The sequence below is a fragment of the Megalobrama amblycephala genome, linkage group LG22 (assembly GCF_018812025.1).
Source record: "Megalobrama amblycephala isolate DHTTF-2021 linkage group LG22, ASM1881202v1, whole genome shotgun sequence".
NCBI lineage: Eukaryota > Metazoa > Chordata > Actinopteri > Cypriniformes > Xenocyprididae > Megalobrama > Megalobrama amblycephala.
In genome coordinates, this window is record NC_063065.1 from 8104737 (window position 1) to 8131292 (window position 26556).

The 26556-nt window shown below is 35.2% G+C and overlaps 3 protein-coding genes across 11 annotated transcripts in view; all 3 read right to left on the reverse strand.

Moving 5' to 3' along the window:
- The window catches only part of obscnb (obscurin, cytoskeletal calmodulin and titin-interacting RhoGEF b), a 66252-nt gene extending 61046 nt beyond the window's left edge, over window positions 1-5206 (reverse strand). The window contains exons 1-2 of the mRNA XM_048175570.1: window positions 4820-5206; window positions 2435-3539 (exon numbers count right to left, since the gene is read on the reverse strand). Coding sequence (XP_048031527.1) covers window positions 2435-3530 — 1096 coding nt within the window. The 5' untranslated portion in view covers window positions 3531-3539; window positions 4820-5206. The remainder of the gene's footprint in view (window positions 1-2434; window positions 3540-4819) is intronic.
- Window positions 5207-7839: 2633 nt separating this feature from the next.
- abcd4 (ATP-binding cassette, sub-family D (ALD), member 4) lies at window positions 7840-20128 on the reverse strand. 2 transcript variants are annotated; one of them, XM_048175255.1, is made up of 19 exons: window positions 19741-20128; window positions 19445-19563; window positions 19172-19299; window positions 16523-16662; window positions 16307-16423; window positions 15305-15430; window positions 14142-14192; window positions 13953-14047; window positions 13606-13727; window positions 13400-13491; window positions 12810-12902; window positions 10418-10623; window positions 10248-10339; window positions 10100-10136; window positions 9845-9894; window positions 9642-9694; window positions 8641-8717; window positions 8413-8528; window positions 7840-8309 (listed from the first exon to the last, which is right to left on the reverse strand). In XM_048175255.1, exons 1-19 carry the CDS (start codon window positions 19770-19772, stop codon window positions 8241-8243), a joined length of 1815 nt encoding a protein of 604 aa, XP_048031212.1. In that variant the 5' UTR covers window positions 19773-20128; the 3' UTR covers window positions 7840-8240. The 2 variants fall into 2 exon arrangements, with proteins under 2 accessions (XP_048031212.1, XP_048031213.1); XM_048175256.1 differs by lacking the exons at window positions 19172-19299; window positions 19445-19563; window positions 19741-20128 and having other exon boundaries at window positions 16518-16658.
- Window positions 20129-21710: 1582 nt separating this feature from the next.
- The window catches only part of klhl14 (kelch-like family member 14), a 34912-nt gene continuing 30066 nt past the window's right edge, over window positions 21711-26556 (reverse strand). For all 8 annotated transcript variants that reach the window (XM_048175032.1, XM_048175030.1, XM_048175033.1 and 5 more), the window contains 2 exons: window positions 26369-26526; window positions 21711-22894 (listed from right to left, as the gene is read on the reverse strand). In XM_048175032.1, coding sequence (XP_048030989.1) covers window positions 22754-22894; window positions 26369-26526 — 299 coding nt within the window. In that variant the 3' untranslated portion in view covers window positions 21711-22753. The remainder of the gene's footprint in view (window positions 22895-26368; window positions 26527-26556) is intronic.

Below are 26556 nucleotides of genomic sequence, written 5' to 3' on the forward strand. Positions count from 1 at the left end.
TGATGTGCGAGAACCAATGAGGTTCATTCTTGTGTTACGCAGCACGTTTGAGCTTCCTCGAGAACCAATGAGGTTTGTTCTTGCGCGTCAAGCAGGTTCGGTTGAGTTCCTGTTTATGTTCGCTGATCAAAGTTTTTATGTCAATAAAAGCCTAATTTAACTCTGTTCATCATACAAAGTTATTGAGTCTCTTCGGAAAAGTTCCGTGGGCTGTCTGTGGAGGGACAGATTTCATCAAAAAGATCTTCATGTTCCAAAAATGAACGAAAGTCTTACGGGTTTGGAACGACATGAGCGTGAGTCATTAATGACAGAATTCTAATTTTTGGGTGAACTAACCCTTTAAACATGTGACATCAACAATGAATATAAGACTAAAGAATAAAGCTGGCCATCAAATTAAATAAATACATTTATATGATGTTTAATATGTGTGTTTCCAACAAATAGGCCTAAAAGTATGCCTTTGGCTACTTTAACAGCTTCAAGTCAATCATCTGAAATTTGAACATGTTTACACAAAAACAGCTATAAATGTCATGAACTTCACACTCTTAATCCCTACACAGGGACGTCACTGCAGTAGTGGACTGGCATTCGGCTAAGTTTCTGTGACCTTTCTCTAAAGTGCCTGTGGCATGAAAGTCAAGATTAAGACCAAGGAACAAGGTAGCAAAACACTATTGCTACACTTCTGGATAAAATTAGAACTCTGTACGTATACATCTGTGAAAATCATTGTAGGCTTAGTTAACAGAGAATTTGGATACAGATTAATGTTTGGATGTCACTTGGAAAGTCACCCACATAACGGTGTCAGAAGTGAGTTTGCAACTAGCCATCACAACAACTGTGAACTAATCGTCACCAGCAGAAAATAGGTGTAATGCTACACCCTGTTTGAACACTTGCAAGCACTTTGCTGAGCAGAGAATGAGCTGGAAGGCAAAGATGACTGTCATTAGTTGATAAAATTTCAGTTTAATGGTTGGTGGTTTAATAGAGCCAACTGTATTTTAACATGGCCATTATTGTGCTGACGTGGTGCTCCTATATGCCAGACTCTATAAAATAATGATCCTCACTGACTGACTGACTGATACATGATTTTGTCAACCACTTGTGTAGGTCTAAAGGGAAACTTTCATTTTGATTGCACTTTCATTATGAACTCAAGATTCATAATGTTCTATTTATACTTAGACACTTTTTTACTGATTGGCTATAGCTTTTAGAAAAGACCAACCCACCAAGACACATTTGAGACACATAGCAATCTGATAACTAAAACCACCTCAGCTAATTATGAATGCATCTGGTTTGTTCAAGCCACAAACGAAAGTGTTACTTCCAGAAAGGAGTATGTCAGAGCAGTGAATTTTGCAAGCCTCAAACAATAGATAGGAATGTTAAGCAAAAAGATTTTATGTCCCACATTAGCATCATCTTGTAAGCTTCTTGTAAAAATCTAGAATGTAGGGGAAAGTGGTCATTTTTTACTTATGTGGTCCTCAAGAAAAGGGAAAATGAGGCAGAAGTACAATGAAAGTATCTTACGTAATTTCAGGATGTTTCCTATCATTTTAAATGATCAAAATACATTTATGACAAAAATATGGCTTCTTATTAAAAAAAGTGTTCCTGTGGCTCAATTTACCCCAGGTTAGGGGTAAGTTGCACCATCTAAATGTAAACTGACCATCTAACTGAATCTGAATCAAACCCATGTGAAATTGTAAAGATAATTTACCTCTTTTAAAAACTAATTTAATAATCAAATTGCCTTTTACAAATAATCTAACTTAAACAAGATAAAACCAACCAAATTAAGTTGATTAAATTTCAATATGTTTAATTGTTTGCATTTATAAAAGATAAAGTCAGATAAACCAGTTTTTACTGAAATTATACCAGTTTATGCTTCAGAGATTTAAATTAACTTCAGTGACTTATGGTGGGGTAAGTTAAAATGCTGGCTCAATTTACCCCACAGCATTTGGCTCACTTTGCCCCACAGCTGCCATTTTGAAAAAAAAAAAAAAAAAAAAAAACTAGCTAGCTTAACAATTCAGGCTAATATTTAGCTAAATGATTTGCATGGTTTTATATGTTTCTAAATCACCAATATGCATCATAAATATATGTAGACCTGGACAAATTTGCTTTGATGAAACAGCCATTACATCTGCTATGCTAAAATTGTACTTTGACAAGCCAAATGGGTGCTTTCTTCTCCTCTCATGTTCCAGAAATGATGGGTGGTTTCAAAATGTATGGTCACATGACAATAAAAGTGTATGGTTGCCAAGATTCAGGGGGTGGCTCATCTTACCCCACTCACCCCCTATACTGTAAATACTCAATCTGATAGCAAATGGATCAATTCAGATGCATAAATTGACCAAAAATAAAGACCTCCAGGCATTATTCTTACCTTTGACAATCACTAGCACAGCGCTATAGGTTTGTCCAGCCATGTTGGATGCGTTGCAGGTGTACAGCCCATTATCACTCTGCTTGCAGTAGAGCACCTTGAGGATGAAATTCTCAGCCTGGTCCTCATACATAACATGTCTGCGACCCTCGCTGATGTTCCCCCCATCCTTCCTCCAGATGATCTGAGGTTTAGGATGGCCTGTGACGAAACAGCTAAGCTTTGCGTGTTTACCCTCGGTCACAGTGCATGTTCGGGTAAACACGCCTTTGGGCAACATGCTGGTTAAGGCCGAAAACCTCTGCTCCTGATCATAGGCGAGTCCAGAGCTTCCAAGTTCCTCTGTGATCATGGAAGAAGATGCTGAGAGCGAGGCTGAGGAGCTTTCCACGGTGCGGTAGAAAGCGATATCCTTCCGCATCTCTTCTTTCCGCTTCTGCATGTGCGAGAGGAGGGATGTGCTCTTGTCTGCGTTCAGGAGACGAGTATCTTGGAGGTCCACCACCAGAGTGGCGGCGGACTGAGAGCGGCCAATGGAGTTCTGAGCACGGCAGGTGTAGGTACCACTGTCCAAGCTCCTGACGCTCTGGATCCTCAAGGAGCTGGATTCGTTTTCGGAGGTTATCTTGATGCGGTTGGTCTCACCCAGGTAGCGGCCATCCTTTTCCCAATCAAAGTTGGGTGCTGGATGGGCTGCCACACGACAATAGAAGGTAACATCACCTCCTAGACCCACACGGGTGGAGACAGGCTTCACTATAAACACTGGAGCACGCTCTATTACAGTTTCCGGCAATCCCACCTTCAGGGTCACAGCCGCATATGCCTCACCGACATTGTTCTTGGCACGACATATGTACTGACCGCTGTCTTCTAGATTTAGATCGTAGATGGTAAGTCGGTAAACGTCACCATCCTCCACTGTTTTGAAGCGTCCCCCTGCAGAAAGAAGCAGTTTGTCTTTCTCCCAGGTTACTACAGGTACAGGGTTTCCAACAATAGTGCAACTGAGGGAGGCATCTCGTCCCACGCTCAGCGAGAAGGCCTTGGGTCGAGTTAGGAAGCGTGGAACCCCACCAAATAGATTCTGATCCATTACTGCTCTCTGTAGAGATAAAAAAAACAACGCACTTTAATAAAAGTAAACGTTGTGCTTGATGCATACAGGAGAAACATAATAACTTGAGATTATAAGGTTTTACATATTTGCACCCTGTCACCATTACATCTCGCTACTCAACTCCAGGACATTTCTGGAAAGCTGCTCCTGAAACTAGTATACTGTAAGTCAGTTCGAATAATCTGCTAATGACAAATAACCATGTCAAGGATCCTGAAATAGACATTTTGAGAAATGAGAGATGCCTACTTTTAGAGATGCTCACTGAAAGTTCTCCAGTTTCCCACCACAAATTAGTATAGATAATAGTTGATTGAATGACTCTAGTATATAAACCTCGTTAAAAGAATGGCTTTTTTGAGAATCCAACTTTTACTATGTATCTGTCAGGTGACACTACATTAGCATCCACATGATATACTGTAATAATGCCACAGTGTTGCACACATTGGTCATATTTGGTCTATTTTTAGAGGAAAACTACTGTGAATTTAAAGGGACTAAAAGTTTTGTTTAGGGTTACACTAATATGACCTCAAAGCATATAGACATGGATTAAAAGTCACAAACCACAGGGAAATTTAACATTGTTCACTTTTGACACAAGTTTACACAGAAAAACAAATGCAAAGAACCTGGAAAATCGTATATCTGGCAACAATACTCATATTGACCTACATCTTTAAAAAGGTCAACAACTTATATCTACTATACCTCCAACAGAACAGTGGCTATTCTAGTGAAATCTGCCTACAGAGAATCAGTTTTACTGATGAAGTGAAATTCCAGTATTACAAAAATTAAACAAAAGGATGTGGTCTTTGAAAAGCATGATATTTGCCATCTCTGACACCTCACTACCCTGAGCTGCCTGTCCCAAAAATAACCTCAGCTGTCGGGCTCCGTCTGCAGTATGTCCATTTGTAGAAGAGATCAGACCTGCTGTGTGATAGGACATGTATGCTTTTGTCAATGGCATTTTTTCTGTACTATAAATTTAGTTTCAAAGAGCGACAAACGTTTTCGTCTGGGTGGATCACACTTTAAGGAAAAAAAAAGTTAATTGAAATCGTTTTCACAATTCAAAACAATCCAATGTTTAAATTTAGACTTAATGCGACACAAATAATAAAGAAACGTAATCAATTGAATTTGAGTCATTTCTCTAATAAAATAAAAACTAATCATTTAAAAAGCAAGAAAGAAGTCTTCCCTCAGTTGTTTCACCTTTCAATATTTATATAAATATAAAAAACGACTCTTACCTTTTTCTCCTCAAGCTAGATGATTTAAACCGGTGCAGAAGTTCATAAATATCCGATGCTGGCATGCGAAAATATCCGCGTGAAAACAGGTAAATTCCGTGAACTGTAGAGGAGGACAGTGTGTTTTATCCCCCAGTGTCTTTGCTTTCTGTGTGACGCTCTTCTATCTGTCCAACCTCCCGTTGAAAATAGATCCGTCACTTACCGGAGCGAATGTGTGACTGAGGTGAAGTAACTGTTATTGTTGAACAGCCGCCTCACAGAAACCTGTATGGCAATCCGTTTTAACAGCTTAGGCAGTTTCTCCAACTAAGTACCAATCTATTTTTAAGTTATTAAAAAGCTATTGTTTTATTTACTTCATGCAGTAACAAACTGCACATTATTATTACATTCGACGAGCTCAAAGTATTACTAGCTATTGCAGCAGACTTCTGACTAGTGCAATGTGACAAGCAGGATGTGAAATAGTGACAAGATATTATATATTTATAATATTAATATAAGATTTTTAATATTTTTAAAAGAAGTTTTGTCTGCTCACCAAGATTGCATTTATTTAATTAAAAATACAGTAAAAACAGTAATATTGTGAAGTATTATTACAATTTAAAATAACTGTTTTTTATTGGAATATATTTTAAAATGTAATTTATTCCTGTGATCAAAGCAGAATTTTCAGCATCATTACTCCAGTCTTCAGTGTCACATGATCCTTCAGAAACATTCTAATATGCTGATTTGCTGCTCAAGAAACATTTATTATTATTATCAATGTTAAAAACAGTTGTATACTTTTTTTTCAGGATTCCTTGATGAATAGAAAGTTCAAAAGAACAGCATTTATACACCACAGTTCAAAAGTTTGGGGTCAGTAAGAATTTTTATTTTTATTTTTTTGAGAAGAATTTAAAGAAATTAATATTTTTTTCAGCAAGGATGCATTAAATAACTCAAAAGTGACAGTAAAGACAATGTAACAAAAGATTATATTTCAAATAAACGCTGTTCGTTTGAACTTTCTATTCATCAAAGAATCCTGAAAAAAAATATTGTGCACAAATATTTTGTACAATTGTACACATTAAATGTTTCTTGAGCAGCAGATCAGCATATTACAATGATTTCTGAAGGATCATGTGACACTGAAGACTGGAGTAACGATGCTGAAAATTCAGCTTTGCCATCACAGGAATAAATTACTTTGTAAAATATATTCAAATAGAAAACAATTATTTTAAATTGTAATAATATTTCACAATAATACATTTTTTATTTTATTTTTAATTAAATAAATGCAACCTTGGTGAGCAGACGAAACTTCTTTTAAAGAAATTAAAAATCTTACCGATCCCAAACTTTTGAACAGTAGTGTATATATAAAGATTTTTGTTGTATTCATATGTTATGCTATGTCCTCTGAAAATAAATAAAAAGACATGAATAGACATGAAAAGGCAAAAACAGTGGGATTTTTTTAAAAAAATCAACAATCAATTTTTAGGTTTCAGGATTTTTTAATATCAAACTTTGCATAAAGATGATTCTCAAGGTTGTAACAGAATGATTTTATATACCATTTTGCTTTATACAATATGTGTGAAAAATGGCCATTAAAAGGATTTTCCCATTATATACAATGTATCTAATTTGCATATTAATGTGTTTTGGGGCAGCATGTAGTGGAAACAGAAGAGTAATAATGGGAGTAATAACTGGCAAGATTTTCAGAATAATATCTGATATTTCATAGGAATATTGATGTACAATTCACTTGTTGTGACTCCGAAAATGCATAATAAACATGATTTAAGTCCCGGTGTCCTCTACAGTTGGACATGTATGAAATCAATGTCCTGTTTCGTAACATTAGAATCCCATAACATTTTCCTGAGATGTTGATTTATAACAAACAATTTGAAAATTAGTCAGATTTAAATGATAATTACAAAATATTATATTTCCATAAGGGTGTTAAGTTTGATCACTAAATTATAATATAATGTCACAAAACTCCATAGCTGGGTGTCAGGAGGATATATATATATATATATATATATATATATATATATATATATATATATATATTACTGACTGGTCTGTTTCAGATTTTGTGGCAGGAGCATAAAAAACGAATTTATATATATTCTGATTCATCTGAACTAGTTCATTGCTCAGTTTACTAATAATGATCTCCCTCACAAAACTCTTGTGACGGTTTATTTATTCCTCTACTGGTTGTCTCATATTTTCCTGAAAGGATAGCGGGTCTTTCCCTTTATCTGTTCCAGTGTGCCTGTTGATTGACAGCAGCAGATAGGCCGTGCTCACATTTAAAACTGCCTGAAACTCAAGCAGTGGGATCAGTCAAACTCTTTGGTGGTAGGGATCATTTTGAGCTCAGGCTGTCTGCTGTTTTTGGTTGCAAACGTGCCACTTTCACAGTCCTGCCTGGTTTTAATTGAACAAAAATGCTTAGTGGTTGTACTGCAATGCATATATAACTGGTTATGCCATGTTTCTTCTTGAAAGAACTAGTTCTGTTTAAAATCTATAACTACTTTACGCGTTCCTTGCAATACTATAAATACATAATACAGAAGTTGTTTCTAAACATATTAAGTGTGAAGGTTTACTAATTTTAACTTGGAGCCAAATATATAGTGCTTTAGCAACAAGATATAGTGGGGATGAGCGGTGGTACATTTTTTTCACCGTCTACTGTACTTCCTCCAAACATTCCATGCCTTTCCTGATACATGTGCTAAATGCTTTCATCTTCTTTTTCTCAAATAGATAAAAAAAAAAAAAAATCTAATTGACAGCCCAAATTAATTAATGGCGTATGTATCAGGAATAGAGTTAACATTTTAATTCTGAGCTTAATAAACTCATGTAATATTGTTAATGGGTTTGAATTGTTATTCAGCTATGGGGAAAATGTTGGCCCTCTACTGGTCAGGCAGAGAAATTACAAAGTTTTTTGCTATAGAATAATTTAAATAAATGTAGGCAAACACTAGAAGTACACAGCTTCTTTTATTAAAAACACACAAGACCAAAATGACCATTTAGACATTTGTGTGGCCATTAATAGTTTAATATCTGTCATGTATATAAAATATATATTTGAAATATAGTACTTTTTCTCAAATCATTTTTCAAATAATTGGCTCTTAAATGTTCTTCATTACAAAAATCCCTTTTTGCAAATTCATTTGGCAAGAAACAACCAATAAAGGTTGAATGAAGCAGCATATACTTGCAAAAAAGCATGACTATTGGAAAAAGTCATCGCATTATTAGTGTATCAAAGACTTCAGTACATCACAGTATGCTGTCAAGTAGACATACAAAATTTCTCTAGGGTGTCAAAGATGAATGCATCCATAACCATAAACCAGACCGTCAGTCTGAAGGTTCACGCCTCTTTGAGTTTGATGAGCTCCCATTGGCCACCTCCACACAGTCGCAGCATGGCATCATGATGCTGTTTAAAGAGCACAAAAACATCCATGTACAGGCCATACAAAAGTTCACAGTAATGTTTGTGGTGTTGTGTTAGTGAGTGTGAAAAGGTCACAGATCATCACCTTTTCCAGAGTGCTACGGTGACCCAGACTGATGAGGGTCATTCCCAGCTGCTTACAGGCCTTATAGAGCTGGCCCTCGGCCTCCTCCGTCAGAGCGCTAGTGGCCTCATCCAGGACTAAATCAAACAGCATGTTTTACTCACGACACACGTCACATGAATGGGATAATCTGACTGATTATAGCAATTAAAACTACAGGAGATTTGATGAGACTATGCAGGAACTGACCTGCATATTTGGGCTGCAAGTAAAACAGCCTAGCAAAGCAAAGCCTCTGCATTTCTCCTGGTGATAAAACATCATCCCTGTAAAAAAAGGAGGGAATGTCATTTTTATGTTTTTAAAACACCCACATTTTTCATATCCAGATTTTAAAGGCACACTATGTAAATTTTCATCACTAAAATCGCTTATTCAAAACAAAGGCGCAGCTTGATGACGTCTTGATTTCACGGAATCTTTGTCTTCACGTCTACAGCCGGTGGAAAAGAATTGGGATGGGACTCGGGCAGAAATCATGTTCATGGATGAGATTATTAACGTTACTGCATGAAGCAGAGCAGGGCTGAGAACGAGGCCACTGGAGCGATTGCTAATGAGAGACGAGCGCGACACACGTCTCGAGAGCAGCAAAACTTTTATTATGCCACGGTCGCCGCTTCCTCTTCTTCCGGTCATGTGCATGTGGGGTAAAGCAGCACTGTTTATCATATTAGATACATTTAAGTGTTCAAAGTTGTTATAGTGCTACTCTGTGTTTGCTCGGCGGCTGCTATGAGACACTTGTTGCACACTGCAGTAAGCTAGATTGATATTAGGCATGGTAAAACATGCTGTAAATCAAGAAAATGAGATTTAAACAATAAGATTTACTGTGTTGAGATGTATAACAATGATTAGTTTTCTGTTGATAAATGTATCCAAACAGAATTGCTCACCTGTCTAATAAAACACATAATATATTAAAGCGTCTTTGGTGTTTCCATGGTTTCTACAAAATAAAAATGAAAATTGAGGGTAACGCGGATATGATGTTATTGATAGGTGACGCACAGACATGGTCCATGTCCTAGATAAAATTGCTTATTTCTCTGGATTTAAACATTCTTGGAAAAATTTGGGATAATGTAAGTACACAAGTCAACAAAATATATAACCTTGTTCTAGTGGTTTTTGGATATTTTAAATCAAAAATCTTACATATTGTGCCTTTAATACTCATTTCTCACCAGTTCCAGTTCACTTGTGTATCCAGTCCTCCGATTCTGGTCAGAAGATTCGACTGACATACAAAAAACACAAAGACATGCTGCTTATAAAACAGGTTTAAAAGACAGCAAATTATTAAGAGGAAGTGTGAGGAACTCAAAACATTCTCAGCGGCCATATTTTAAAATCAAATATAGACATTACTGAAGAAGATCAGTCTTACCAAACCAACAAGTTCCAGGTATTTTAATATTCTTTCATCATCTATAGACTCTAGAAGAAGAATTTATATTGGTTCAAAGTGTGAAATGTCATCATAATTTAAATTTACAACACCAGAAGTGTGTTGTTTAATTGGCTCACAAAGATCTTGATACATTTGCATTGGATTATATAATAAGGCATGTTTATTTATATATGATTCTATTATTTAAATAATGCATATCAGTAGGTTTTTTAAAATTAGGTTCATCTGTACCTGAGGAGGGATATATATCCTTTAATGGATAGATAACCTACAAGGGAACACCAGCAAATTAGTGTCACAATCAAAAAGATTTTTTTGTTCACAATAATTGTTTTACTATGTAGAATTGTGCATAATTGGTGTTTTTTTCTTCTCTCACCTGTTCTCTGAGAGTGCCATCAGTAAGATATGCTTTCTGTGGCAGGAACAGCACACCCCTCGGTCCAAAACATGTGGTCATCTCCACAGATCCTGAAATAGAGGAAAGCAGTATGATTAAAAAAATTCTGATTTATTCATCTGCATCTGATCATTTCATCTCTGTCATACCGTTGCATGGTTCCCACAGGCCGTTGAGGACCCTCAGGAGGGAGGTCTTCCCTGTTCCCGTGTTTCCCACCACAAGCAGGTGCATTCCTTGACTGATCTTTAGGGTCAGATCCTTCACCAGCAGCTCCTCTGAGCTGGGTGATTTATAGGAGAGACGATCCAGCACAAACGCAGTGTCTGCTGGGACACTGTGAAGCTCCCGATCACTGACAGAGAATTATTATAATTGTTAACAAAATTGCTAACAATAATGATAATCATAATAGTAAAGCTTTACAATGCCAATTTAAATATTTACTGTGCATCATTATTATCGTTAACTAAAACCATAAAAAAAGTAGGGCTGCACAACGATTAATCGCGATTAATGGTTTGCAAAATAAAAGTCTGTGTTTATGTAATAAATGTGTGTGTTCTGTGTATAATAATTATGTATATATAAATACACACACATACATATGTATATTTAAGAAAAATTTTATATTATATATAAAATATTTATATTTATATATAATATAAAATATATTTAAATATATATATTTATTTATACATGCATATATTTCTTAAATTTATACATGTATGTGTGTGTATTTATATATACATAATTATTATACACAGAACACACACATTTATTACATAAACACAGACTTTTATTTTGCAAACGATTAATCACGATTAATCGTTGTGCAGCCCTAAAAAAAGTAAAAACATGAACTGTGAACCTGTATGTATATTATATATATATATATATATATATATATACACACACAATACAGTCCAAAAGTTTGGAACCACTAAGATTTTTAATGTTTTTAAAAGAAGTTTCGTCTGCTCACATTTATTTAATTACATTTATTTAATTAAAAATACAGTAAAAACAGTAATATTGTGAAATATTATTACAATTTAAAATAACTGTTTTCTATTTGAATATATTTCACAAAGTAATTTATTCCTGTGATGCAAAGCTGAATTTTCAGCATCGTTACTCCAGTCTTCAGTGTCACATGATCCTTCAGAAATCATTCTAATATGCTGATTTGCTGCTCAAGAAACATTTAATGTGTACAATTGTACAAAATATTTGTGTACAATATTTTTTTTCAGGATTATTTGATGAATAGAAAGTTCAAAAGAACAGTGTTTATCTGAAATCTAATCTTTTGTAACATTATAAATGTCTTTACTGCCACTTTTGATTGATTTAATGCATCCTTGCTGAATAAAAGTATTCATTTCTTTAATTTCTTTTCAAAAAAATAAAAATAAAAATTCTTACTGACCCCAAACTTTTGAACGGTAGTGTATAATGCTACAGAAGCTTTGTATTTCAGATAAATGCTGTTCTTTTGAACTTTCTATTCATCAAGGAATCCTGAAAAAAAAAGTACACAACTGTTTTCAACATTGAAAATAATCATAAATGTTTATTGAGCAGCAAATCAGCATATTAGAATGATTTCTGAAGGATCATGTGACACTGAAGACTGGAGTAACGATGCTGAAAATTCAGCTTTGCATCACAGGAATAAATTACTTTGTCAAATATATTTAAATAGTACACAGTTATTTTAAATTGTAATAATATTTCACAATATTACTGTTTTTTACTGTATTTTTAATTAAATAAATGTAGCCTTGGTGAGCAGACGAAACTTCTTTTAAAAACATTAAAAATCTTAGTGGTTCCAAACTTTTGGACTGTACTGTATATATATATATATATATATATATATATATATATATATATATATAACACTGGTAACAGACACGAAGATGTACCTTTAATTTCACCAAGCTGATTGCTTAGTCATTATGTTTTCAGGCCATTTCAAGTTTGATTTTGACGTGACAAAGCGGGGATCCCTTTTTAAGTAGTCTTCCCATTAACACCATTTTTTTCATTCAGGCAGTTTCGAGAACGTGCACGAAAACAAGAGGCGGGATTTATCTCAAGAACCAATCATATCCAATCATAACCGATCATATCCAATAATAGCGCGTCTCCTCTCACTTGACCTTCCCCTTTTCATTCTCAATTACCCCCAATCAAACTCATTGCACGCTTTAGGGGGTCTGTTTAAAGTCAATGGGCTCAGGGGAGGCAAGCCTCCCGCTGTAACTTTACCTGTGGGTGTCGCTGTTGGACAGCATTACTTTATAAAAATGAGTGACTTTTACACTTTTTAAATGTCACATTTTGTAATATTGATTATTTTCTCATCCAGTTTTTTTGAGGGGACACTGCCTCCCGTCCTCCTCGGAGGAAACGAGGACTACCAGGAACTCTTTTAGATCTGCATTAGATCTCGGGTCTTGAAATGATGTGAACCAATCTAAGCTCCTTTCAATTAGTTTCATTTACCTATTTCACTTTCAATCATTCAGTTACCTGTAAGATTCATCCTTTGACAGTGGATCATACTGCTCAAGGTCATACTGTTTCTTGGCAATGTCTGCCATCACTTCCCGCAATTCTCCAATTCTGGAACCAAAAGAAAAAAGATCATTTTTTACTATTTTTTAGCTAACCAATAACCAATAAGCAATCATAACATTAATGCACAATAAAATATGCTTTTAAGCAGTCTTGTTCAGACTGTTGACAAATCAGATTTCTTCTCAAATCAGATCTTTTCAGGCAGACTGTCTGAAATATTAATTGCAAGTGATCAAATAAGATTTGTGTGAGTCCAGAACGGAAAAACAGAGCTGCATCAAAAATAAGTCGAGTCGCGGTGCAGAACTAAGACTGAGACTGAGACTGAGACTGAGACTGGTATATATTGCGATGGTTTGTGCTGTAGCCATGGCCGAAAACTTTGGACATATCGTTTGAACTACCTCCAAATGTGGTTTGAATCAGATTTGAATTTTTTTTGTTTTTGTTTTTTGCTGTCCAGACTTTTAAAAACCCCTCTGGATTTGCAAAAAAATCATATTTTTGATGGCAGTCTGAACATAGCCTCAAGTGCATCTCACCTGTGCGTGTATCCAGCGACATCAGAGACTGTGGTTGAGAGATCTATGAGCTGCGTGAAGCAGTTTATCAGATAGATACAGACGAAAGCATTCTGAAAGAGACACATGATTAACATATTGTGGACAGCCGAGATTCACGCAGAGTCGAAGCACTTGTTTTTGTCTTTATGTTCAGGCACATTAAAATACAGTTTGAAGGAACTCACCTTGCTGACAAGAGCACTCAGTTCTCCAGGTGTCAGGCCGTCATACTTTCCAGCAAAGATGGGGATCGCGATGACTATATAGCTGAGGATACTGCCCAGATAGTCAAAGGTGTTTACCCCGACTTTAAAGAAACAAAACAACAAGCATTTGTAGAGAACTTTATTATTTTAAACTAGGTTGATAAGGCAGCTTAATGCCTGAAATATTACACTTTTTGGCTGAAGACGGTTCAGAGTTAAATGCATGAAATGAGATTTCTCTTCTGCTGCTGTATATTTTCAGTAACAACAGTGATGAATAATGCACATTTTATATATTCTGTGCAATCTTCTGAAAGCTCTCTTACTGTAAAGCCAGAGCTCTTTGTTCATCAGGCTTCTCTGAGTGGATAAGAGCATCTGCAGTCTTCTGTCGGTCCGCATGTGTTCCACCTTCCCTGCCCTGAGCAAAAACACAACAACTGCTCTCCTGCTCTGTGATTTGATAATATGTATAGCGTTCAATGCAGGCAGAAATACTGAAAGTGCACACGAACCTGTAGAAGGCGGCAGATTCTGCATTCACTCTTATTTGCATGTGTTTAAACCTGGAGAGACATTAGACAAGCCAAACAGAACTGCTGAAATACTGCTGCATTCATTCAAAGAATAAGATCAGATAGCAATGGCAACTATTAAAGGTGCCCTAGATTCAAAAATTGAATTTACCTCAGCATAGTTAAATAACAAGAGTTCAGTACATGGAAAAGACAGTGAGTCTCAAACTCCATTGTTTCCTCCTTCTTATATAAATCTCATTTGTTTAAAAGACCTCCGAAGAACAGGCAAATCTCAACATAACACCGACTGTTACGTAACAGTCGGGATCATTAATATGTACGCCCCCAAAATTTGCATATGCCAGCCCATGATCAAGCCATTAGACAAGGGCAGCCAGTATTAATGTCTGGATCTGCACAGGTGAATCAACAGACTAGGTAAGCAAGCAAGAACAATAGCGAAAAATGGCAGATGGAGCAATAATAACTGACATGATCCATGATAACATGATATTTTTAGTGATATTTGTAAATTGTCTTTCTAAATGTTTCATTAGCATGTTGCTAATGTACTGTTAAATGTGGTTAAAGTTACCATCGTTCCTTACTGTATTCACGGAGACAAGAGCCGTCGCTATTTTCATTTTTAAACACTTGCAGTCTGTATAATTCATAAACACAACTTCATTCTTTATAAATCTCTCCGACAGTGTAGCATTAGCCGTTAGCCACGGAGCATAGCCTCAAACTCATTCAGAATCAATGTAAACATCAAAATAAACACTGTATTTACGCGATTAGACATGCTGCATGACGAACACTTTGTAAAGATCCATTTTGAGGGTTATATTAGCTGTTTGAACTTTTTTTATGTTGTTTAAGGCAAGCGCGAGCTCTTGGGGCATGGAGCACGAGATTTAAAGGGCCACACACCCTGAATCGGCTCATTTCTAATTATGCCCCAAAATAGGCAGTTAAAAAAATGAATTAAAAAAAATCTATGGGGTATTTTGAGCTGAAACTTCACAGACACATTCAGGGGACACCTTAGACTTATATTACATCTTTTAAAAAAAAATTCTAGGGCACCTTTAATATGTGACATCTGCTTCAGCATCTCTGAATGTAATTTAGATTTCTCTTGTTTTGTATAGGTCTACCTAAAATCTCCCTCCAGCTTTTCTTGCTCAACCAGCATGGACACGATGGGTCCTATCAAGATCTTGTTGATGATGGTTCCAGCCACAAAGTAGCCGAAGATGCTCACAAAACCAATCCAGCCCGCACTGCAGCGCCAAAAAGGTAAGAAAAAGTTATCAAATCTTTCAATGCAAAACTAGAGGGATACAAGAATATTTAGTAACACTTTGCCTAAAGCCTTTAAGTATAATGCATTAGGTATTGATAATGTACGATTATAATGCATGTTTTAACCAAAGTTAAAATGCATACATCTAAAATTGGTTGTTTGTCATGTGTTTTAATGCATTATACTTTCTAACAATGAATAGAAAAGTATTATAATGTATTATAACCTGGTTACAATTATCCATGAAATCATACACAGCAAAATCCCCAGAGTTAAATCAACTCTGCTCAGAGTACATATGGTCCCTCTCTATATAGTGCTAAAATAACACTGAAACAGAGTTAAAGTTAATGAGATAATTAAGTGATTAAGTTATGATTGAGCATTAGTGATGAACACCTGCTGTTAACAAGCAGAATCACTGAAGAGAAACACAATAACTACAAATGACTTCCAGCCACAGCCTTAGATGAAATCAACTGAAGATAAAAGACATTAAATCTCTCAAGATCTGAATAAACAACTCCACAAACAGCATATTATCTCATTAACTTTAACTCTGCTTCAGTGTTATTTTAACTCTTTGTAGAGAGGGACTATATGTTCTCTGAGCAGAGTTGATTTTTTGCTGTGTACAATGCATTATAAGGTGCATTACAAAGCATAATTAATGCACTTAAAATACTTTTTTAATATATTATACTTAAATGCTACTAAGTGTCCAGAATATTGTACTGCCATTAATTGCCACTGATGAAAATACTATCACATCATACAGTATTATACAAAATGATTAGGTTCAGATTCTGCAATTACAAACACAAACACACAAGTGCAGCAGCATCTCTCTGACCTGTTGAAGCACTGATAGGTGTAGTAGCTGACAGTGAATGGAGAGATGAGAAGTCGACTCGCCATAGTGCTCATCTGCTTACATAACCTCTCTACATCCTGACTGATGCGCTGGTCTCTTTACGTGACACAAACACAAAATAAACCATTAACAGAGTACATTTAATTAAGTTTTCTTAAGTAATTAAGTGAAACAAATGTTGTGTGAATACATTACGGGTTGTCGATGTCTTTGCACAGTACGTTGAGGGTGTAGTAAACACGTCCCTTGAAGTATGTGTTATGGATTTCTTCAGTTAAAGACTTTCTCCAGCTGACATACAGCAGACTGGAGATGTATTGGTCTAGACTCTTCAGCTAAAGAACAGATATATTATTGATTAGTGATTTATTAGGAATCCCTGATTGGATATTTAGCTGATGCTTTTATCCAAAGCAATATACAGTATACGGATGCTGGTCATATAATTAGAATATCATCAAAAAGTTGATTTATTTCACTAATTCCATTCAAAAAGTGAAACTTGTATATTATATTCATTCATTACACACAGACTGATACATTTCAAATGTTTATTTGTTTTAATTTTGATGATTAGAACTGACAACTAAGGAAAATCCCAAATTCAGTATCTCAGAAAATTAGAATATTACTTAAGACCAATACAAAGAAAGGATTTTTAGAAATCTTGGCCAACTGAAAAGTATGAACATGAAAAGTATGAGCATGTACAGCACTCAATACTTAGTTGGGGCTCCTTTTGCCTGAATTACTGCAGCAATGCGGCGTGGCATGGAGTCGATCAGTCTGTGGCACTGCTCAGGTGTTATGAGAGCCCAGGTTGCTCTGATAGTGGCCTTCAGCTCTTCTGCATTGTTGGGTCTGGCATATCGCATCTTCCTCTTCACAATACCCCATAGATTTTCTATAGGGTTAAGGTCAGGTGAGTTTGCTGGCCAATTAAGAACAGGGATAGCATGGTCCTTAAACCAGGTACAGGTAGCTTTGGCACTGTGTGCAGGTGCCAAGTCCTGTTGGAAAATTAAATCTGCATCTCCATAAAGTTGGTCAGCAGCAGGAAGCATGAAGTGCTCTAAAACTTCCTGGTATACGGCTGCGTTGACCTTGGACCTCAGAAAACACAGTGGACCAACACCAGCAGATGACATGGCACCCCCAAACCATCACTGACTGTGGAAACTTTACACTGGACCTCAAGCAACGTGGATTGTGTGCCTCTCCTCTCTTCCTCCAGATTCTGGGACCCTGATTTCCAAAGGAAATGCAAAATTTACTTTCATCAGAGAACATAACTTTGGACCACTCAGCTGCAGTCCAGTCCTTTTTGTCTTTAGCCCAGGCGAGACGCTTCTGACGCTGTCTGTTGTTCAAGAGTGGCTTGACACAAGGAACGCGACAGCTGAAACCCATGTCTTGCATACGTCTGTGCGTAGTGGTTCTTGAAGCACTGACTCCAGCTGCAGTCCACTCTTTGTGAATCTTCCCCTTATTTTTGAATGGGTTTTGTTTCACAATCCTCTCCAGGGTGCGGTTATCCCTATTGCTTGTACGCTTTTTTCTACCACATCTTTTCCTTCCCTTCGCCTCTCTATTAATGTGCTTGGACACAGAGCTCTGTGAACAGCCAGCCTCTTTTGCAATGACCTTTTGTGTCTTGCCCTCCTTGTGCAAGGTCTCAATGGTCGTCTTTTGGACAACTGTCAAGTCAGCAGTCTTCCCCATGATTCTCTAGACTGAGAGACCATTTAAAGGCCTTTGCAGGTGCTTTGAGTTAATTAGCTGATTACAGTGTGGCACCAGGTGTCTTCAATATTGAACCTTTTCACAATATTCAAATTTTCTGAGATACTAAATTTGGGATTTTCCTTAGTTGTCAGTTATAATCATCAAAATTAAAAGAAATAAACATTTGAAATATATCAGTCTGTGTGTAATGAATAAATATAATATACAAGTTTCACTTTTTAAATGGAATTAGTGAAAAAAATAAACTTTTTGATGATATTCTAATTATATGACCAGCACCTGTATATTACAAGTGGAGTACAACCTCTTTAGCCCATAAATTAATAACTAGTTTTTTTTTTTCTTGATGTTTTGTGTCTTTTTTTCTTATTTAGGGCCATGCACATGCTTGCAAAGTTTGATGCGTTGTGGAATGTGTGATCAAAATTTCTATTATTATGATTATGATGTTTGTGGGTCAATCTGAACGCATATTTCATTGTTGAAGGCAGCTGCATAGACTTAAAATAAAAACATTTTGCCAGTTTCTAAATTATCCTCTGAGTTTAGGCTTGGCGATAAACGATATCGCAATAAAATTTACATCAATAACGGATTTGATGCCTGAGATGAGATGTTTTTCTGGAAGTTACAGTGGTGTGAAAAAGTGATTTTTTATTTTTTTGCATGTTTGTCACAGTTATTAGGTTTAGGGGGCAAGCACATTTTCACACAGGGCCATGTGGGTTTGGATTTTGTTTTCCCTTCATAATAAAAACCTTCATTTAAAAACTGCATGTTGTGTTTACTTGTGTTATCTTAGATATTACAAGATATTATATTGTTATCTTTGGTATTAATATTTAAATTTGTTTGATGATCTGAAACATTAAAGTGCGACAAACATGCAAAACATAAAAAGTCAGGAAGGGGGCAAGCACTTTTTCTCACCACTGTAAATATGTCATTAATGTTGTGGGGTGTTCAGAAAAGTAATACATTTTGGTAAAAAATCTAAAAATGTGTCCAAATTGTACCGGTTTTGAGGAACGACTCAGATGCCGTTACCTGAAGCGACTTGCAGAAAACTATAAACTGTATGTACAAGACCAGACTCACTGTTGAATTAATCAGGATGAGCACAACCGCAAACAACACCAGATCTTTGAACTTCCCATAGCTCTTGTCAGACAGAACCTCGTAGAACTGACTCGGAATGAGACCCACTTGATAAATCACAAGTTGGACTAAAATACATTAAACAAACAGAGAGAGAAGACAAAACAAGCCTTCATAAGGACCACAATGGAGACAACTTTAATGTGTTATCCTTGACAAATGAGTGTCTAATGGATCAAATCAAACCTAGTAGAGATGTTAAAAGTTTATCACCTGAAAGTGTGACTCCAAGAAGCGTCATGAACATTCGGACACTCTGGTTGGACCAGGATGGGAAGAGGATCTTCAGAATGCTGCAGAACCTTTGCAGAAACCTCCAGTCTAGCTTTGGTCTTGAGGAAAAAACACATCCACAACTCAAGTCAACTAGATACAGCAGTTTAATTAACATCAAAATGTCATTAAGACTGGTTTGGACACAAAAACAGCCACATTTCTTGTATTCTATGACAGATCTCTTATGATAAAAGATATATGGAGATATATATACATATCAGTTCAGTTCTTACCTTTTCACACTGCTGTTCTTCATGGGTGCCATGGTGAAAGTTTGGTAAAGGTATTATGAGACCTTCAGACTGTCAAATCTTCCCTTTTTTGTTTTTAATTATTTCAAGCTCTTAGACGAGTTTATTGGATGTGTTTGGGGTTCAAAGTCTAAAACAGCATATGACAGCGTCTTAAACATGATTTAGTTAAATCTGACAAACACTAACGTTAGTTATAAACAAAGACAAATTTAATAGCGATAACATCATATGCGATCCCCGATAATGATGTTGTTGCGCCGTAATAAAATAATAAAGCGTTACTTTATTCTGTTATTTCATATTTCATGCAGGGTCACATGTACACAAAAGTTTCTTCGTCTACGTCTAGACGCCGTCGGGTGCTCCGCTGCCCCCTGCTGTACAGGAAAGTTTATGACAGGACTGCTTAAATGCATTAATGTACTCATGAACAAAGAATAAATAAATAAACAATAACGCTAACAGAAATAAATATTTTATATCATGTGTTAATTATGGTTAATTCATCGTAATCTGCATTAATTTAAGGTAATGTATACAACTTTTAATATTAAAATGTATTAGTACTGTATGTAGAAATGTGTAGAAAGTTTAACATTAAAAAAGTTCATTGGCATATACAGTACCTTACTGTAAAGTGTTACCATCCTATTTGATAAAATATACAACGGGGCCGAAAAGTCTGAAATCACTGCCGCCCAATTCAATGCATTTTTAAAATACACATTATAATATCAACTAGCAACTAATTGATTTTTTCATCTTTGCTATAACATTTTATTCATGCCTAACCTTAAAATGTGTTGACAATTCTTCAATTGTTATGCCAATAAAGTTGAAAATTAATTTATTATTAAAAATAAATTGGATGAATGAAAGAAAGTCAAGTATATAATGAAGGCACATTGTAACTCAAAGGTTTGAGGTTCAAAATGTATAATTTTTTTTTTATTCTGGCATGATTGTATAACCTCATTTATCAACAGAGCAAAATGGTATTAAAATTATGTGTAGAAGTCGTTGCTTTGTTATGAGAAAGAATGTCTGGAAAAATTAATTTCAGTGATGTCATTCGGAGTAACCAATATAAAGGGACCATTTTGGATCGTCATGCAGTCAATATCATGCGACAGGAAGTGACATTCAGACGCCTGTAAAGGACCACATGGTCATGAAGCAAAGTAACTCTCTTTTAACTATTTGAAAAATTCATGTTTTCACTTGTTCATACACATGTCCCGAAACATCATGTCATTTGGTACAACCGCTATAAAACATGGAAAATGTTGGAATATTTGTATAAAACTTGTACTAAATATAAAATGTTTGATTGTCCTTTTAAATATCAATCTGTTAGCATTGTTTAAAAATATCGTCATTTGGTATAACCAAATGTGTCATTCGGTAAAACCGAAATTTTAGTTACTTATGTTGGTGACAAATTTTGTCAATCTTGTAAAAAATGACAAAAGCAGTGTTAATCGATTATAAAAACCACATAATCTCATTGTTAACACTTAATAAAACTTCAAAATTATGTTTTTTTACACTTTTAAAAACTTTATTTGTCAATGACCCATATATATATATATATATATATATATATATATATATATATATATATATATATATATATATATATATATATATATATAAACTTTAAAAAAAAACAGCAAATGGTGACAACTTGCCCCATTCTCACCTACACCTCATTTCCAGCTGTCTTGAGGAAGTTGCATGCTGGCTGCAAAAGGCAAGCATTTAACTTTTCTGATTCAAATATGGCCCAATATTTCAATCCTTGAAATGTGAGCTGCTGATTGATCTGTCACAGTCACATACAGTCCAGTTTCCTCTGGACTTTCCTCTTGTAATACTGCAATCCCACATAAACAGTTTTCTATACAGTAGATAAAGGTGTTGTGTCGTTGAGGGGGAGCTCAGACAGATTATTGATCCAGAAATTCAGTTTTTATTTTCATAGACTAAATGTAAAGAACATAACAGGATTTGAGAATAAATCCCATGAGCACAAAAATGTTCCACTGCAAGCGATTATTTACAACAATGAAAAACATTCCCTTTTCTCATCAAAAGGGCCAACAAACACCAGTGCAACAAATTCAGACTTCATATCACGTCTCAGAGAAACCAATCAGGCCAATAATTTATATGATTTAAAATGTCTGATTTTATAATGGGCGATTTTATGAAACAAAGCAGCCTGATGTTTAAAATAGGCACTGTGAGATATGAACAGATATTAACATAAACAAATAAGTACCCACAGTATAACACAATAAGCTTTCCACTTCACGCCATGCATATATACCACATGGCTAAATAAATAATATACTGATTGTTCAAACAATAAATCATAACTTGTGTTTTACTGAAATGTCTTTTTTTTTTTAATAACTGACATTTATTCCCCTCTCATCTGTACAATGTGCCACTTAAGTATGGCGGCAATATCAATAACAAGCAGACGTGGTGTGATATATATTAAATAGCTGATATCTACTCTACAGTGTACACAGAATCATGAGTTTTGCTTGTAAAAACATGAGTATTCCTCTCTCAACCCACTTCAGCATTGTCTTTGATCAGCGATTTCCACAAAATACAAAGTACGTATGGAAGCTACATCGATTTGGTTCGAAAAAGTATGCGTGCCGTGTCAAGTTAAGCAAAAAACATTTACGATAAAAAAAAGGATTGAATGTGAGCAGTTGAATGTCAACACACGTGAGCATCAAATACGCAAAGTTGATGATTATATCAGTTTAAAACTTTTAAGTATGAAAGAAACAAAGTGCTCTTGTCAGACCAGTAAAAAAATAATAATCTGTACAGCTCATCACCTCCTGTTCAAAAGCTGGGGGCGTTCCGTAGGGAGAGTCTCCTCGTTTGTTTGATTCATTTAGCGATTGACTTTCCATCCCGACAGGTTTCTCCTCTTCTCGGCCGCATTCTTCGCCATTCTATATAGTTATTTGTTAAACGGTAAACAGGCCGGCAGTATGACCGTGGCACAGGCCGGCCCGGCTAGAGGTTCAGCCACCTCTCCTTCCATTTCTGTCCATGTGCCTTTCTCTGGACTGTAACAAATGGTGGATGACTTGTATGCCCCCTGCAAGACATGTTCAACTAGTTATTCTCACAATATTTAATACTTCGAAATGCTTCTTTATGCATTTCATGTCTTAAAGGTGCCCTAGAACGTTCTTTCTCAAGATGTAATATAAGTCTAAGGTGTCCCCTGAATGTGTCTGTGAAGTTTCAGCTCAAAATACCCCATAGATTTTTTTTAATTCATTTTTTTAACTGCCTATTTTGGGGCATCATTAAATATGCACCGATTCAGGGTGCGGCCCCTTTAAATCCTCGCGCTCCCTGCCTCCGAGTTCTCGACTATAAAACAGTGCATAAACAAAGTTCACACAGCTAATATAACCCTCAAATGGATCTTTACAAGATGTTTGTCATGCATGCTGCATGCATGTGTCGGATCATGTGAGTATAGTATTTATTTGGATGTTTACATTTGATTTGACAACACCATTGCTGAGTATTTTCTCCTTAAAACTGCAGTGAACCAAAGACAGTCTCAAAAATACGGTTTGAAATCGCTCTTGTTCTCTGCATTACAAATATGTTATAACCGTAAATGTATTACATTTCAATTAGAGCTGCATGGTTCTGGATAAATTGAGAATCATAATTTTTTTGTTTCAAATAAAAATTACAATTCTACCATGATTCTGAACAGACAACTAAACAAAATAACATGTAATTTACTGGAGGTTCTGATAAATTATGAATTGCTTAAAATGTTTAATTAATTCAAATTATTAAAAAAAAATAAGTTTCACTGAATCATTCAATGACTCACTAATAAAGACTTCATTTGTTTCAATCCTGGATGAATCAGCATTTTTGAATGAATCTCTTGAATGAATGATTCAATGACAAATACATTTTTTAACAGTCACTTGTCGCCACCTAGTGGTGAACAATGTAATTGATACAATCATTATTTGAAGCACCAAGTTACTTTCAAATCATCAGAAGACATCAGTGTTTATATCTGAACTATAAACTTTTATCTCAGATTATAGATAGATAGATAACTTTTATTTTGAATTATTGCAAGACAGAAATAATGATACAGTGTGGTTCAAAAGACAAGTGTGTTTACAGCTGTTTCATAACTATACATGACAACTGCTTTCTCTGGTTCACTGGCAGCGAATGAATGTTCTGGTATAACTTTGACAAAGGTTTAATAGACACAGGTGAATTGTGATCGTTTAAAGGTGCCATCGAATTGAAAATTGAATTTACCTCGGCATTTCCTCCTTCTTATATAAATCTCATTTGTTTAAACGACCTCCGAAGAACAGGCGAATCTCAACATAACACTGACTGTTACGTAACAGTCGGGATCATTAATATGTACGCCCCCAATATTTGCATATGCCAGCTCATGTTCAAGGCATTACACAAGGGCAGCCAGTATTAACGTCTGGATCTGTGCACAGCTGAATCATCAGACTAGGTAAGCAAGCAAGAACAATAGTGTAAAATGGCAGATGGAGCAATAATAACTGACATGATCCATGATAACATGATATTTTTAGTGATATTTGTAAATTGTCTTTCTAAATGTTTCGTTAGCATGTTGCTAATGTACTGTTAAATGTGGTCAAAGTTACCATCGTTTCTTACTGTATTCGCGGAGACAAGAGCCGTCGCTATTTTCATTTTTAAACACTTGCAGTCTGTATAATTCATAAACACAACTTCATTCTTTATAAATCTCTCCAACAGAGTAGCATTAGCCGTTAGCCACGGAGCACTATCAAACTCATTCAGAATCAAATGTAAACATCCAAATAAATACTATACTCACAGGAATCGATGTATGCATGACGAACACTTTGTAAAGATCCATTTTGAGGGTTATATTAGCTGTGTGAACTTTGTTTATGCAGTGATAGAGTCGAGAGCTCGGGAGGGGGCGGAGAGTGCGAGCAATTAAAGGGGCCGCAGCCTGAATCAGCGCATTTCTAATTATGCCTCAAAATAGGCAGTTAAAAAATTAATTTAAAAAAATCTATGGGGTATTTTGAGCTGAAACTTCACAGACACATTCAGGGGACACCTTAGACTTATATTACATCTTGTAAAAAAAACGTTCGATGACACCTTTAAGAATAAAATCGCATGGGTATTTGAATCGAGATCGTGATCTTTTAAAGATTAATTGTGCAGCTCTACTTTGAATAATAGTTTTCTACTGGAGTTTTTAAAATCCTAAGATTTTACGTGAAGGTGAAGTTTGTCATTTTTGCACTACTATCAGTATCAGAATGGCAAAAATAGTGGTTGTTTTCAAACAGGTTTCCTGAACCCCTCTGCCATTGGTTGGTCAAATATAGATAGTCCCGCCCCCAACCTCACACCATAAGTTAAACCAGTTTTGCTATAACACCTTTTTTAGGGGAATCAACCTACAAATAACTTACAGTTGACTCTGCATTTTAAACTGTGATACTTTAACGTCAAAATATAACACTCTTCACCTTTAAATTAATTTTGATCATTTACAATGACATGTTAAATTTTTAATTTATTTTTTTGAATTTTTTTTTTATTTTTTGACTAGGAATGGTAAATGCACAGACACGATTTGAAACAGTTTTTTTTTAGCATAAAAATACTATTTTTCATTGAATTAATTAATTCATTAATGCAATTATATATATATATATATAAAAAAATTGATTTCATGTAAAATAATTAAAAGATGATCAAATAAATAACTATGGTAATAATTACATTTATTAAAATATTAAATAAAATAATATATATATAATTAAATATAATTAATTGAATTATTAACAGTGTATACATATACAGTCTATATGGGTCAATGCCAAATAAAGCTTCAAAAAAACAAGTTTTTAAAAATCTTTTCAAAACTGATGTATTGCATATTTAAAAAAGTTTCAGCGTAGGGCTGTCAAACGATTAATCATGATTAATCGCATACAAAATAAAAGTTTGAGTTTTCCTAATATATGTGGGTGTACTGTGTGTAATTATTCTGTATATATAAATACAAACACATCCATGTATATATTTGAGAAATATTTACAAGTATATGTATTTATTTCTATTTTTATATAATTTATATTATATATAAATACATTTTTTGTACATAAATAACATATTTCTCTTAAATATATACATTAATTTGTGTGTATTTATATATACATATTATTTACACACATTACTCACACATATATTATGCAAACTCAAACTTTTATTTTGTATGCGATTAATCGCGATTAATCGTTTTACAGCCCTATTTCAGTGTTTAAACACAAAGTTTACAAAGTGTTTAAATTAATTTTTTATGTCAGGGGGTACAACCAAATAGTTGTATGTATATATTGTAGTTGTACCACCTGACATGGAAAGTGTACCAACCTACCTATCTTTGAAATTAGCAGTTTTGACTAGTATTTGAGGACGATCTACAAACCTATATATACACATATACACAGTATATATCAGCATTTCAGTGAAATGTGTTTACCATGCTCCAACTGTAGCCCCCAACCAAGTAAATACTGTCATCAAGAACAGCACATCCAGGCCCGCTGCGTCCCTCCAAGATGGGCGTTTGCAGGATATTCCACTGATCTGCTTTAGGGTCATAGCATTCAACCAGCATCACATCCAGATGAGAGAATCCTACACACAGACGAAAACAGTCAGAGGAAA

Bases quoted from the DNA above. Each gene is read 5' to 3' on its own strand.
- abcd4 (XM_048175255.1), bottom strand. From the start codon at position 19,772: ATGGCACCCATGAAGAACAGCAGTGTGAAAAG. The intron at 9,695-9,844 runs GTAAGACTGATC...TTTGTATGTCAG, and splicing joins ACCTGGAACTTGTTGGTTTG to TCGAATCTTCTGACCAGAAT. The intron at 8,718-9,641 runs GTGAGAAATGAG...CTTTTTTTACAG, and splicing joins ACACAAGTGAACTGGAACTG to GGATGATGTTTTATCACCAG.